Source organism: Sturnira hondurensis, unplaced genomic scaffold, assembly GCF_014824575.4.
Source record: "Sturnira hondurensis isolate 20B ecotype Veracruz unplaced genomic scaffold, ASM1482457v3 Scaffold0014745, whole genome shotgun sequence".
Classification (NCBI taxonomy): domain Eukaryota; kingdom Metazoa; phylum Chordata; class Mammalia; order Chiroptera; family Phyllostomidae; genus Sturnira; species Sturnira hondurensis.
Genome location: NW_028087376.1, coordinates 1,482,738 through 1,499,024, shown reverse-complemented (window position 1 = coordinate 1,499,024; position 16,287 = coordinate 1,482,738). Strand labels below are relative to the sequence as shown.

The 16,287-nt window shown below is 40.6% G+C and overlaps 1 protein-coding gene across 1 annotated transcript in view; it reads right to left on the bottom strand.

Annotated features, from left to right (window-relative positions):
• The window catches only part of CFDP1 (chromatin stabilizing protein CFDP1), a 113,087-nt gene that overhangs the window by 77,235 nt on the left and 19,565 nt on the right, over window positions 1-16,287 (bottom strand). The window contains exon 5 of the mRNA XM_037063614.1: window positions 9,515-9,634. Within this exon, the coding sequence (XP_036919509.1) occupies window positions 9,515-9,634 (120 nt within the window). The remainder of the gene's footprint in view (window positions 1-9,514; window positions 9,635-16,287) is intronic.

The following is a 16,287-nucleotide window of genomic DNA, read 5'->3' as shown; positions in this document are numbered from 1 at the left end:
TAGCTCCTGGAAGCATCCTCTTAAAAGCTAATTCTAGCTAGTCCTATCCAGAACAAATGGCTGCCAGAAAAAAGGCCCCTAACCCAAGATGGTGAGGGTCTCTCCTATCTGACTCCCGCGGCAACACCCTCACAGGTCCTGAGTCCTTGAGAACTCAGACCTTGGTAGGAGTTCATCGCCAGATAGCGACAGTGACAGCCATGATTCCCCAGCTGACCCATCTTGTCCACAGCTTCCTTGCTGACTGTTAAAAGATTATCAATGTACAAACATATCTGGAACTCAATTTTTAAATCATGCTAGCCCCTTAAGTTTCATGAGATAGGAATAACACTGCAATAGTGGAAACCCGGACTGGCTATAGTTAATGGGGGAAAAGGCTCATAAAAGAAAAGGGAGGAAACAGTCATCTCACTTTCTTCAAAAATAACAAAATACGCAATAGCTTTCAAAGAGTCCTTCATCAAGTATAAAGGAAAGAAAGATGCTTTTTAATATATAAGGCTAATTAGAAGGGTAAGAAAGAGGGTGTGGTACAGCGGTAGAGAGTCTAGGCTTTGGTCTCAAATAGATCTGGACTAGAATCCTGAAATACATGTAGCACTGTGCCTTAAATTCGGTACGTTGTCAACAGAAGTTACACAGTCTTCTTAAAAAAAGTAAGGAAATGTTTAACCTGCATTGTGAGAAGATAAGATGTCTGACATTTAATCTAAAGAACTGGTTCCAACAGAAGCCGATCTGATCACTGAAGGGGAACCTGCCACCCCAGAGTGTGAAACACCTGACTACAGGAACCAGGCAGGCAACAGAAGAGGGAAGCAGCCAAGCAGGGGCCAGAGAAGGGCGAGCCCCGCCCACTCTGCCCCAGTTCTGCAGCAGTAAGGAAAGGGAGAGGGCCTCGGCACAACTGCATTTCTGAAGAAAAGCCAGTAATCCGGATTTTTATGTCAACTCTCTTGATTTTTAAACACTGGCCAACCAAGGACTCCAGCTTCCTAACACAATGTGTCTCAAAGGGGACATTGCTGGCATTTTGGAAAAGAAAATTCTCTGGACAAACTCTCTTAAGCAGTACATGATATTTAGTATCCTTGAACCCTACCAGTGGTCTCCAGTCCTGTGACAACCAAAATATGTCACCTCACATTTCTTTCTTTTTTAAGATTTTATTTATTTAACTTTAGAAGGGAAGGAGAGAAGGAGAGAAACATCAATGTATGGTTGCCTCTCGTGAGTCCCCCGCTGGGAACTGGCCTGCAACCCAGGCATGTGCCCTGACTGGGAATTGAACCGCGATCCTGTGGTTCGCAGGCCTGCGCTCAATCCACTGAACTACACCAGCCAGGGCATGTCACCTCACATTTCTGAACACCTCTTACTGGCAGTACCATGTTTGCTAAGAATAACAAAGTTCAATTCAAAGNAAGGAGAGAAGGAGAGAAACATCAATGTATGGTTGCCTCTCGTGAGTCCCCCGCTGGGAACTGGCCTGCAACCCAGGCATGTGCCCTGACTGGGAATTGAACCGCGATCCTGTGGTTCGCAGGCCTGCGCTCAATCCACTGAGCTACACCAGCCAGGGCATGTCACCTCACATTTATGAACACCTCTTACTGGCAGTACCATGTTTGCTAAGAATAACAAAGTTCAATTCAAAGTTAGTGGGAGGGTCAAGAACATCTGTTTACAAACAGTAACAGAATAAGGACAGGGACAGCCCAGAGTCAACTAAAACCAAAACCCCAAATTATCATCAAACAAGAAATCTCACTGAATAGAAAGCTTACAGGTGCTTGTGAGAACAAATCAAGGCCTAATTCCCTCTCCTTCCAGAATTAATTACGACAGAAGAAAACTGCCTTCCCTTTTCCGAAGCCATTGCTTGTATAGCATTGCTCGACATTAGTTTTCCCTCAGTCTCTTTCTTCCTAGAGCAGGAACTTCCATACAGAACTGCACATACTTCAGATCACGGAGGAAGAAATCTAGGTACCCAAGTCCCCAGGGCACTAACACTCCTAGATTTTTCTCTCATGGCTCACTCATGCTCCCATTCAAGACCACATTTGAGATACCATATGACCCAGCAATTCTGTAACTTGGTACATACCCAAGTGATGTAAAAATGCATGTACACATAAAAACATGTATATGAATGTTCACAGAAACATTATTCATAACCAACGGTGGAAACAAACCTATGTCCATCAACTAATACACTACAAAATGTAGGATATTCACACATGAAATATTATTTGGCCATAATGAATGAAGCACAAACACATGAATGAACCTTGAGGACATAATACTAAGTCAAAGCAGCCAGACACAAAAGGATTAAAAATATTGTACATTTCCATGTACAGGAAATGTCAAAAAAGGCAAATCTAGACACAGAAGATAGATTAATGATTACTTAGAAGTGGGAAAGAGGTGGGGATGGAAGTGAAGAGTGAGCACATTTCTTACAGGGGTAATAAACACTTTTGTGGTTGCATAGCTTTATGAATGCACAGCTCTATGAATATGCTAAAAGCCAATGAACTGTAAAATTTAAGTTGTTGAATAAATAAAAACAGTTCAAAAAAGCTGTTTTTAGAGGGGGAAAAAGCACATTTAAAATTATTAAATTCGCAAATACCACTCTGTTCTCATATAGAGTCCAAAAATTATCATAGGTTACGTCTGCTAGAATACCCACTTTCTTCTAATTACCTTAATTATTACGATGACCAATAAACTCTCACTCATGACAGTCAGTGAAACAAGCTGACCTCCCTCTTCTGGAACGGCCATTCCCTAAGGCATTAAGCAATCTCAACATGTTTCATTGGCCCTCAAACAATGTGGGTTTGAACTGTGTGGGTCCACTTATACATGACTTTTTTCAACTGACCCATGCAGTTCAAACCTACACTGTTTAAGGGTCAACTGGGGTTGGGAGTCTGCACATGCAGAGGACAAATTTAAGTTATACTTGAATTTTCTTCCTGGGCAGTCAGCATTCCTAACCTTGGGTTGTTCAAGGGTCAACTGTATCTATTCACCAGGCACAGACAGACACAGGCCGACTGATCAGACATTTCATGACAGCATCAAACCAGAAGGTAAGGTCAGATTGTAGCTTATCTTTTGTTGTTGATGATGTAAATACTATATTAGCTTTGAAATGCCCCTCTCAACTCCTGGCTGGTTGCTTTCATGTTGAAAATAAAAAAAGCCTGTCCTGGCTGGTGTGGCTCAGTGGACTGAGTGCTGGCCTGAGAACCAGAAGGTCGCCAGTTTGATCTCCAGGCAGTGCACATGCCTGGGTTACCGGCCGGGTCCCCCGTTGGGGGCATGTGGGAGGCAACCCATTGATGTGTCTCTTGCACACTGATGTTTCTCTCCCCCTCTTTCTCCCTCTCATCCTCTATTTCTAAAAAGTAAATAAATAAAAGTCTTTCGAAAAAATCTTTACATCTAGTATTTAAAAAGAAATAAAATGTTTTTTTAAAGAGCCTAAAAAACAACTAACATAGGTCAGAGGTCTAATCAATCTTCATAGTTAGAGCTTCTGATTAAAAAATTAGGAACATTTCCACCTAATATTATGGCAATATCAGATTTTTGTTACTTTAAGTGAAATGTTCAATGCTCTCTATCAAAAGACTGCATATATCGAAAAATTTTAAAACTTTCAAAAGCCAACCAAGTCATATTAACTTACACCCAGGGAGTCTGGGAGGGACTAACTGGCCAGACAGGAAGACTCTGTTGTACAAACCAAGGTTCCTGGGAACTGACTGGTCATTAGGCTGAATACTGATAAACCTCAGAAAGTCAGGCATTACCACTGTCGTCTCGAGCCTTCAGTCTGGGTCTTCTATTTGTATTATGACACTGTGATCAATCCTCTCTCCGAACCTTTGGGGCAGACACTGCTAAACTGAGACCCTCTTGATGCTAGTTGAGACTTCACAACAAAGCCCCCTCTCCTTTTTAGGTCGATCCCAATCTACAGGAGTGAGCAAAAGTGGGTTTACACTGAGTGTGAGTACACTCTTGTGAGTACACAAGACACAGAGCTTATTCTTGTATTATTATTTACTAATTAATTATTGTATTATTTATTTGTATTATTTGTCATTTTATTAGTGCTGTTAATTCATATCCTTACTTAGGATTAATCTTTTAGGTAATGATGGATGGTTTCAACCTACTTTTGCCCTACCCTGTATAAGGAGCTAACCAAATAAAAAGCCCTTAATTAAAGAAGTTAGTGCCTATGGCTAGGGTTATAAACTCCAACGAGACTAACAGTCCACTAGTTGCCCCCTGCTAGAATAAGGCTAAGCAGTAAATGTGCAGTTGAAGGCTGACCAGCCAGACACCCACAAACTGGGAGAAGCTGGACGTAAGTGGCCGACAGTATTGGTAATGAGGATAGAGGGGTGTCTGGGGTGGGGGGTGAAGTGGATCAAGAGTTTAAAGTTAACAAAACTATGGGAATTTGAACACACTGAGCATTGTGCTTTCTAAACCCAAGGTAGAGAGTGCTTCTTGTCGTCTCTAATTTGGGCCTCCAATTAAAATTGGATGTTTGGTTTACTCCATTCCCAAAGCATAAACTTTGGCTTTTTATAGCCTAAGCATGTTTCTATTTTAAACATGTGAAGGAAATGCATTTTCCGTTATAAACAGTTGCTCCTGCGAATCTGTTCTTATTTGCTAGCAAAGGATGTGGGACAGGATGTTTCACTCTGTTGCCCTGGTTTTCCTGTATTGCTTAAATCTGTTTAGAGAGAAGAAAAATAAATAAAGTGTTTCTGTTGGACAATTTCTATAAACTGAAGTAATTCCAAAAGTGAAAATGAAAAGCCTGTGGGAAAAAATATTAGAATGATTTCTTTTAATAAGCTGGATTATTCCTACTGGTTTTTCCCCTGGAAAGACTTTCCACGCCTTGCACATGCAGCCGGCAGCGGGTACTGATGTCGCACTGACCAAACGTGCCCACTCAGACACCTCAGGTCAGCTGACTCCCTCCTGACCCTGTCTTTCCCCAACCACAGTTACAACTGTAGAAGCTGAGATTTTTAAAAAAATCATGCCAACCTTGGTCATCTTCTAGATTTATTCAGACATTCAAAATACACTGCATAAGTCAATGAGTCCCCACTTTCATGTACAATTCTGAGGGCTTTTTCACTCAGGCAGACATATCCTTGTGATGTTATGTTCCATTATAGTTTTCAAAAACGCTGATTTTGATCAACTGTCACATTACCCCTTTGTAAGGGAGTCAGCAGTTCATTAATCTATTGAAGGATATTTTATCAGCTGGCCCCTCCAGATTCCCTCCAAGTCCTCCATGCCGCTCTCTGCCCAGATGCCGTCCTGTACAGACAAGACTCTTCTGAATCCAGTCTTACTCAGACTCCTTTGAGCCCTCTTTTCGACTAGGCCTCAGTCACGGCCTCTGTCTTTCCTGGGCTTGCACAGTCCAGTTTTAGCAGGTATCCTGCAAAGTCAGTTTAAAGAGAGTCACCATTCTTACTATCCGATCAGTCCCATTATCTGATCAAGTTCTTCAACATCTTTGTATTTAATTCCTAGCCTGCCTTTAGCAAGAATCCTGTTAGGAGGGTTCAGCAAGAGTCCCCCCACACCTGAGGTCTCCTCGTAGTCATATTCCATCCACTGACCGGCCCTGTCTCATTCTGCTCCTTGGCTACCTTTGCTGTACTCAGAGTTGAGCCTGATCGCTTTCCCCTACTTAATATCTAGGGCAAGAATCCTGAGTCAGTCTTCCTTACCAGTTTAACAACTGTTAGAATAATTTTTTCTTTCACAAGACTCGGTGGTCAATCAACTTATGAATGCATAAATAAGCAGAACAAATCAATATTTCTCACTCTTTCTAAAATAAATTTAAAAAAAATTTTAAACACTCAGTGGTCAATGGAGCATCCTGGCAAGAGATGGGAGGAAGGGAGGAATGAGAGATCTGGACATTTGTTCCCCCTGCCTCCCCCTGGAGGATCCATCACTCAAGTGAAGGTCTTGGCTCCTGTCAGGAGGCCCTCTCTCTGTGCCATAAACTGCTCCCCTCTTGCCCCTTCAGGTCAAAAGGTGGTAAGGGAGCCTCATTATTATTACCAGCCCTAGAGACACCACACTATTCCTATCCCTGAGGTTTCCCATCACTTTGTGAGTTATTAAGCGCTCTTCAAAGTATCCTAATTTGAGGATGCCATCTGTTTCCTGCTGGGTCTCCCTAATACAGACATCACCTCTGCAGATTTCTTTCTAAAAAAGCTATTAGGTCTTTCTAAGAATGGAAGGCTGGTTACAAAATGCAGTCGTCTTTCCATGTGAGGGACTTAGTGACTCCAATAGGCTGACCTGGTTAAGCTGCCACTTCTCCCTCCTCCAGCTATCTTCATAATCACAGTAACAGAGCATTTTCTGAAACACATAGTTTCCAAGTAGAATCTCTAAGTATCAATAGGAATTGTTTTAACCCTGCAGAGGTTGTGGTAAAAAAAAAATCACAGCATAGGTCGCATGTATCCGAGAGATACATTCATTACTAGTACGTGCTGAAATGTAAAAAAAACAAAAAAATCCCTACAAATCTGCATTTGTTATATTTATACAATAAATTACATGATTTTTATTTATTTTCAGTTACAATCTAGAAATTATTAAATAAATAGAAAAAAAGGATAAAAATTTTTCTTTTCAAATGATGGAAACATGGATATTGCTAAAAAAATACAACCAAAAATGTTTTTAACATTAATTAATCAAAATCTTTAATAGCTGACTTTGCAAAACCTTTATAACAGTCATCACAAACAATATTGCTATGTTCAAGGCATAAATGCCTTTTACAACACTTGCAAAAATATTTTGATAAGCACTCTAGTAGCATTCGCTGAAGTTCTTCAACCTCTCTTGGATTACTGAATATATTTTTCCAGCCATTTTCAATAGTAAATAAAAAGAACATACACAACACTGACTTCTAAGTACACACACACACACACACACACACACACACATTACACCAACCGAACACTAACTTTGGAGTTCACATTATCTCTTAGATACAATTTACTATTACATATCACACACCCTTACAAAACATATTATAACCAAACTGATGGCTTAAAACATCATGGGTAAGCATTAGTCACATACAAACGTGCAGCTAGTCATGACCTTGAACCTATGCACCTGATATATGTAACAATATTCAAGGAAAGAACTTGTTTGTATCTCTCAGATCAGCCAAGACCTCCGCAGGGTTAAGAAAGCCAAGGAGGCTAGAAGTGAAAATTGTGTTAGATGAAACTACGTTAGAAACCTAAGGCAGAAGAACGTTTGCCTTTATGTCTATCGGACACTTAATCTAGAGATAACTTTCACCGTAACACTTTTAATAAATGCAAGGGACATTACTTAATAATACCAGATACAAGCCTGGTAACTCAAGTAAAAGCCTAAGAGACTAATTCCATATGTAGTCTAAAGTAGTATTTTTTCAAATAACTTCAATTCAACAAGTCCTAACATTTCAAAAAACAACACCTACTCAACATAATGTAAGATGGAAAATCAAAGTTAATCATATATAGTAAAGGAAAATACTATTTTACCAACTTTTTATATCACTTTTTTTACATACCTATATTCATGGGTGTACTAGGGCACAATGCAAAATGTTTTCCTTGCTATGAGTGTCAGTCAGTGAAAGTCAGTGAAGTCTACAAGTTGCTGATCTGAAGTGAATCCCTTTCAAACAATATAATGATTATAAGGCTAAAAACATGCTGTTTCAGCCTACAAGCTCACTTTTAAAAAATCTCAACTCTCACTCAAAATCTAGCTTGTTTTGTGAAAAGCACACCGATAAGTGAAATAAAAATGTTATAAAACAATATTTACTCTTACTATGTGATACACTATAAAATTCTAATTTGATTTCACTTCTTTTAAATGATGATTGCAAACGACAGCTTAAAAACTGCTGAGCCAGGCCTGGAGAACTCTGTTCACATTACCCTGGTCCTTCCACCACTGCCTTTGTTGGTGTTTACATCACTTCCTCTGTGGTAGCAAGCATTCAATCCTTTTCCCTTTTTTTGGTTCCTGTGTAACTACTACGATGAGTTCTGCCACCTAGTTGCTTCACGGGGCAAGAAATACTTGGAGTAAGAAGCAAATAAAGAGCACGGAGCCGACGTGGACATAGCTCCAGCTGCCTGTCCTTGCACTTGGCCCCGTGGCACTCCCTGAGAGCAGCCCCTCAGGAAAGCACCTGCAGCTGGGGACTGAGGACTAGGGACAGGCGGAAGCAGCCGAGCCAGTAAAGGATAATACCCCAGCCTCCTTGCCCTGGCGTGTTCTTCACTGCTTCCCTGAGTTTCCCAGCAGGACTGAGTACCAGCCACCACCAGCAGTCATCTGCTGGGTAGCGCACCCGTGCTGGCTTCCTTCCCACTTTTCACCTCCCAACTGGGGCTTCCTGGAATCACCTTTCAGTTAACAACTAACACTCAAACCTTTGTCTCAGGGTCTGCTTCCGGGTAAAGGCAACCCTGGTGAGCACACCAGTGTGACAAAGTGTTATTTAGAGCCAGGGCTGCAGAGATGAAAAAGGCCTGTCCCAGACAAGCTCATATTCTGATAGGAAAACCAATGATTTTTTTTTCAATGTAAAAAAAAAACTTTACTGTTCAAAGCAATGACATAAGTATGCTTGGGAAGGGAAGGAAGATGTGGCAAACTCTGACAGAAGGGTCAAGAAGCCCTATAGGTGACCTTTCTCCTCTAAACACCTCAGGGACACAGAGTTCCCCAGGGGAGCCAGCAGGTGATCAGTGCTACCTACAGGGTGTGGTCCACATTTACTTCTTTGCAGGCTAGTGCCCTCCCTGGCTTTTCGTATTTACTGTGAGGCTTTACGTCTCACACATAAGCTAAGAAGAAAGAGATTTTTATTTTCTCCAAAGAAAAAGAATTCTAGTCTAGTCTTCAGCTAAAAATAACTCAAGTAATATGAAAAATATGAAAGAAGAAAGACTATGAAGTTCCTGAAAATGTGTTAATAGAATTACCTGTGAATCAGCTGTGACCTTATTATGTTCTTTTGAGGTCCTTGGGGGATGGGAGTATGCAACCTGAATCTTCATTAGATGTTCTGAAGAACTGCTGAAATTTTCATTTACAAATTATTTTTTAGATGTAAGGTTTACTATGTGTTCAGCCTTGTGATCAGCACTGTAAATCGGCACTTTTTTCAGGCTGATATAAAATGAGAGACCTATGGCTAATTTCCCTTCACATTTTCCACTTGGCAACTATTTCAGCAAAGGCAGGGCAGCAGCACGATTTTGTCTGTCAGGAAAGGAGCCGTGACAGCTGCAGTTAAGGTGACAACTACAATTAGGGTGCGTTCTCCTACCGACAGCAGCTTCTTTAGTGTGCCAGGTACACCTGGGCCTGGGCCTAGAATACTCACCCTGAGCCGGCAGGGAGTGACGGCGAAGTTGAAGGCACGTTAGCCTGTGGTGTTTCTTGATCATTTTGCTTGAAGAAGGATTTGGCCTCTTTAGATGTAGCATCCACTTCCTTAGTCACCCTGTGCCGAGGAAGGAGACATTAAGTTTACAAAAGGAATACAAAGACAGAAACAAAATTTTAAAAAAGGGAATGAATGAAGACAAGGAAAATACCCTCTGGGGCTTCAGTAAGTTCTGGCTGCCCAGCTTTACGATTTCAAGTTTACTATAACAGTTCCGGATAAAGACATTTTCCTTTGCTAAATGAAATGACAATGCACGTAAGTTCCATGTCTCTAAAATCCCCTCTTATTTTTGTCAGGATGAAACACTGCGGTAGTCACTACTGAATCACAAACTGCCCTTGTGGGCTACTGCTGTGAAGGCTGGGAAAGGCCCTCACACTGCACCGCACGTGTAGATCTGGACTCACCCTGAAAGGCCCAGTACAAGTTGGAGTGGGGACATGGAATATTGGGGAGGAAAATACGGGTGTTATTTCGAAGAGAAGAGCAACAGTATAAACAATTAAAAAACACTTAGTAGAAGATTCCTATTCTATAACTAAAACAAACCAAAAATGAACCAGGATCCCTGAAAACTGGCTAATTCAGCACTCATCTGGGAATGGACGAAAACTTTAATTGAGAATTCTGCCAACTTCAGATCTGCAAAAATTGCCCTCAATAAAATTGATGATCAAATAAGGAGCAAATAAGGATATTTATGGTGCTTAAATTTTCAGATAAAAAAGAGAAATACCTAATGCCTGCCCAGGCTTGCCAACTTAACAAAAACATCTGAGGAATTTTCTTTAAATTCCAATCTATCTGTAGGAGGGTCAAAAATTACAGTCACTGTATTATGGATGTTCAACCAGCTGACACAGAATAAGACTGGCCAAGAAAAATGACAGACGAATCCTGTAAATTCCACCTTTGCAGGGAAGTAAGCCTCTCTCTTCTCTCCTTCCTTCTAGGCTTCCCAAACCAAATTTTCTTGTCAAGAGCCACCTCACTCCTGCACTCAGTACTGTGTCACCCACAAAAGTGACAGAATTAAATGTGAGAGTTTTGTATTAAGAACCTTCACGGGGAAAGAAGGCCAAGTTAATCTCGAAGGGTGACTTAAAAGCAAACAAAAAACTCTGTCAGTCCCCTGCTCAAGCTCTTGTCTTGTGATGGCTCAGTACTACCCAGAGAATCCAACGTAAGCTGCTGAACCCTGCCTTCACGACCCTCTAAAATCCAGATCGACAGAGTAATATTAGCAGGAGATTACTCAACCTGGAAGAACTCCACTTTCAACAAGTATTAAGAAGAGATTCAGCCATCAAAGTGTCTTCAAGCAGGAGTGGTCTAAATCGCAGACCACGCCTAACATACAAGAAGGAACCCTGACTGGAAAGGGCCCACTATGGGCTGCAGTTAATTCAAGTATTAGCAGCAGAAACTCCACTTTAAGTTCATCTTCACTTACTCAGAACTTCCTCAAAAGTCTTATTTAGGCAGAAAGTTTCCACGACTGGCCTTTTCCAAAAGGTGAATCATTTAGGAAAGTTTGAGCTAACTGGCTCAGCTGGTTATGCGACAGAGAAGGATAAAAAATGCTATTTTTCCTCATTCCCCAAGGTTAATAAGCTATACATTTTTATTTTTTAAAGATTTTATTATTTATTTATTTATCTTCAGAGGGGAAGGAGAGGGAGAGAAACATCAATGTATGGTTGCCTTTCGTGCGTCCCCTGCTGGGAACTGGCCTGCAACCCAGGCATGTGCCCTGACTGGGAATCGAACCACGATCCTCTGGTTCACAGGCCCACGCTCAATTCACTGAGCTACACCAGCCAGGGCTATAGATTTTTAACTGGGGAAAATAACAAAACAAAAAGGTATCGATCCAAAGTTTAACAGTTATAATATAATTAGAAAAACTAAAAGACTAACTTGGTGCTATCATTACCTTATACTTACAAATTATTCCCAGTCATCACTAGCTCTTTCTCACATTTCTTAAAGATGAAGTAATGCTCTGAACTTGATATCAAGACAAAAAGAAGAAGTAGAATAATGACATAAAGAGATTAAAAGATAGGCTCAAATCTATATATCAAGTTTGTATCTAGCTGTCAATTAATATTCAGGCCTCCCAAGTTCCTACATGAGAGTTCCTTATAATATCTAAATTTAAGTATAAATAATTGAAATTTTAAAAAATCCTGCCAAATTGCCAACTATTAACAGGGGTTTAGTTTTCTTTAGAAGGTAGAGAACTTTCACTTGTCATGTTCTATATCTCTGTAATGTATGTTTTTAAAATAAGCACATATTGCCCTGGCTGGTGTGGCTCAGTGGATTGAGTGCTGGCCTGCGAACTGTGGGGGTGGGGGACGGGGGTGGGGGAGTAGTCAGTTGGATTCCCAGTCAGGGCACATGCCTGAATTGTGGGCCAGGCCCCCAGTGGGGGGCACAAAAGAGGCAACCACACATTGATGTTTCTTTCCTCTTTCTCGTTCCCTTCCCTTCTCTCTAAAAATAAACAAAGCATTAAAAAAATAAAATAAGCACATATTACTTTTGAATACACGTGTGAGTGTTATATTCATGAAAAAGTGCTTCCCTACTCATCTTTGTTAGAAGATACACTGCTGCCCTCTTCTGACAAATCATAAAAATAGCAGGCTTCCTGAAAATGCATGCGGTATTTAAAATTACTATTCATTTGTTTTAAAAGTGAAATAGGACTTCCAGCCAAAATGGAGGTGTAGGTGGAAACACTGTGCCTCCTCACACAACCAAGTTTAAAGACAACAAAAATTTAGTAACAAAAACGCAACCCAGACAGAAAATTGAACTGTACAGAAGTATGACAACAATGAAACCATTCAGCCAGACTGACAAGAGAGGCAGAGTCAGTGGCTAGCAGAGAGGGGTCGCGCAGGAAAAAGTGGCCAGACCAACCCAGGTGCATGGGTGGCGGTTGGCAGGTCCCAGGCGTGGGGTGGCAACGGGTGGACCCAGTGAGGGCGCAAGGCGGCTGGCTGACCGTGGTCACACATTCAAACTCAGATAAACCAGGTGAAGGAGCAAGCAGTGAGACAGACCACGCAAACCAGGGCCCCAGCGACGGGAATTAACACCTAAAAGCACCAACTGGAAAAACTTTTGGGGGTTGAGGTGCCGGGAGAGGCTCCCAGGCTCACAGAGAGTTTACTGGAGAGACCCATAGGGTCCTGGATGGTGCACAAGCCCACACACTCGGGAACCAGCACCAGAAGGACCCAATTTGCTTGCGGGAAGCAGCAGAAGGGACCAAAATCCGAGAGAGAGAGCTGCACAAACACCATTGCCCCTCTCTGACCCCACCCCCACATATAGCGTCACCACCCACAGACCGGGTCGCTTCCACCCTGGTGAACACCTAAGGCTCCACCCCTCATATGTAAACAGACCAAAACATTATGGCTCAAGAAGAACAACTCAAAGCACCAGAGCCAATACTTCTAAGCGACAAAGAGATAGCCAACCTATCAGATGCACAGTTCAAAGCACTGGTGATCAGGATGCTCACAGAATTTCTTGATTTTTGTCACAAATTAGATGAACAAATGAAGGCTACACTAAGTGAAATGAAGGGAAACGCACAGGGAACCAATAGTGACGGGAAGGAAACGGACTCAAGTCAAGGGAGTGGACCAGAAGAAAGAAAGAAACAACCAAACAGAAAAGGATGAAGAAACAAGAATTTCAAAAAATGAAGAGAGGCTTAGGAACCTCCAAGACATCTTTAAACATTCCAACATACAAATTATAGGAGTACCAGAAGGGGAAGATGAAGAGCAACAAGTGGAAAACTTATTCGAACAAACAACAAAGGAAAACTTCCCTAAGCTGGCAAAAGAAATAGACTTCCAGGAAGTCCAGGAAGCTCAGAGATACCCAAAGAAGTTGGACCCAAGAAGGAACACACCAAGGCACATCATAATTACATTAGCCAAGACCAAAATGAAGGAGAGAATCCTAGAAGCAGCAAGAGATAAGGGGACAGTCACCTACAAAGGAGTACCCATCAGACTGTCAGTGGATTTCTCAAAAGAGACCTTACAGGCAAGAAGGGGCTGGAAAGAAGTATTCCAAGTCATGAAATCCAAAGACCTACATCCAGGATTGCTCTATCCAGCAAAGCTTTCATTTAGAATGGAAGGGCAGATAAAGCACTTCCCAGATAAGGTCAAATTCAAGGAGTTCATCATCACCAAGCCCTTATTATATGAAATGTTAAAGGGACTTATCTAAGAAAAAGATAAAAAACAGGAACAGTAAAAAGAGAGCAAACACACAGTTACTAACAACCACACCTAAAACAAAAGCAAACTAAGGAAACAACCAGAACAGGAACAGAACCATAGAAATGAAGAACACATGGAGGGTTAGCAACAGGGGAGTGGGAGGAGGAGAAAGGGGGACAAGGTACAGAGAATAAGTAGCATAGACAGTAGGTAGAAAATAGACAGGGGGAGGGTAAAAATAGCATAGAAAATGTAGAAGCCAAAGAACTCACGACACATGGACATGAACAAAAGGGAGGGAATGTGGGTGGGAGGGGGTATGCAGGGTGGAGGGGAAAGAAGAAGAGGGGAATGGGACAACTTGAACAACATAATTGATAAAATATATTAAAAAATTAAAAAAAGAAAACACATCTTTTCTGAATGCAGCAGTAGTAATAAATCACATGATGATAATGGAAATAATTCCAAAGAAATGAAAGCCAACTGAGGTCTCACTGCTTTCATGTTGCAAGCCCTCTCCTACTGCCTGTGGTCTGTGATCATGCAGCACTAAAACCAAAGTGGGTTCTTTGCCGTGATGTGTCGGCTAATGAAGCATTTACATATAAAACCTAAGGAAATTAGTTCATATTAAAAGAATTCTGAAATAAAGAGTACTGAACTAAAAAGCCAATAAAAGTAGATGCAAAATTCCACTCATTAACACTAGTGCACTGCAGCCTTCAGAGGAAAGAGTGTTTTTGGTTACTAACTAAAAAACAAACAAAAACAGTGCCAAGACCCTAGAAGAGACTATATCAAATGTATTTGTTTGTGACAGATGGTAGTTCAAGCCCTGACCAGGTGGCTCACATGGTTGGAGCATCACCCTGCACACCAAAAGTTTGTTGTGGGTTCGATCCCAGTCAGGGCACACACCTACGCTGCGGGTTCCATCCTGGGTCAGAACGTGTATGGGAGGCACCCGATCGATGTTTCTCCCTCACATCAGTGTTTCTCTCTGTCTCTCCCACCCTCTCTCTAAAATCAATAAATATTTCCTAGGGTGAGGACTAAAAAATGAAGATAGTTCAAGCACAACTTTCCAATACACCATAGCTTGAAGTATTCAGGATCTGGCTTATGGTAGTGAAAACTGGAATAAAGTTAGTAAAGTGATGTCTCAATGCAGTTTAAAGAATGTCATATCACTTGTAACATGGAAATTATTATGGTATATGTGTGATTTAAACATGGGGATGATAAAAAAATCACTTTATCAATTTCTTGCTGACAAACATACCTGACACTCATCTGTATGATAAAACTAGGGTTACACTGTCAACAAATGTAATGTGAAGTCTGAGTGTTCGGAGGGGCATGTTCCAGTGGCACAGCTGGTAAAACAGAGAAACAATTTAGATTAAGGAGCATGTGCCAGAATAGAAATCAACACACTGCTTCCTTCATCAAGAAAAGTCCTACGACCAAAAAAAATCTTGCTACAGCAGTAAAAATGATGAATTATTTAAGGTTAATGACTTAAAATTTTAAACAACTCTCTTTATATGTGATAAACTGAAAGCTGATCATAAAAATGTCTATGTTATGTTGTGTGCTGAGGTATGATGGTTATGAAAGGGAAAAATGATGTTCTGAATGATGAACTAGGAAATAAAGTGTTTGCAAAGGAAAAAGTAACCAGCTGTTTCCCAATTTTAAAGATCTCAACTACACAGTAAAACTCGCTTATTTCTCTGATACCATTTGTTTTTTAATAATCTTAGTACTCCCAGGCAAGGAGTTTTTCAGTAGTAAATAAAATATAAGGGTGAAAATAAAAGTTAAGAAGCCTGGAAAAACAGAGTTTCTACAGATTAACATGTTTCACAGAAGGTTTAGAACTGTATTTTTTATCAAAATAATAACCACAAACAGGAAATTCATGCATCCAGAATTTTTTTCTACTGAAACATAACTTAAATTCAATTATAACTTGACAGGATAAACTACTGGAAATGGACACTGATAAAGCACTGCAGACGAACTGTGAAAATACAGTATTGCTGGCTTCAATTTAGACTAAAAAAAGGAAAATCCTGAACTCAGTGAAATGGCTATAAAAGCTATACTTCTATCTTCATGAAAATATCTCTGAGATGAACTGCTTCATGATAAATTTTTTTTTAAGGAAAAAACAAAAAAGGAAATAGTTCACACACACACTGTCCTCCAGGAGCACTGCCGTCAGCAACCCAATTTAGATTAGATGAATTAGCACCAAAAAAAGCTATTTTGTCTCATTAAAAACTAAAAATTAATATACAAAGTGTCTAGATGTTACCTACTGAGAACTGATACTTTAGATTGTTTTGATTACAGAATAAAAAAGGTATAATTATAACACTAATTTCCTGTATCAATCTCATATTCACTTTCAATGAACAGTATGTATAGTTATCC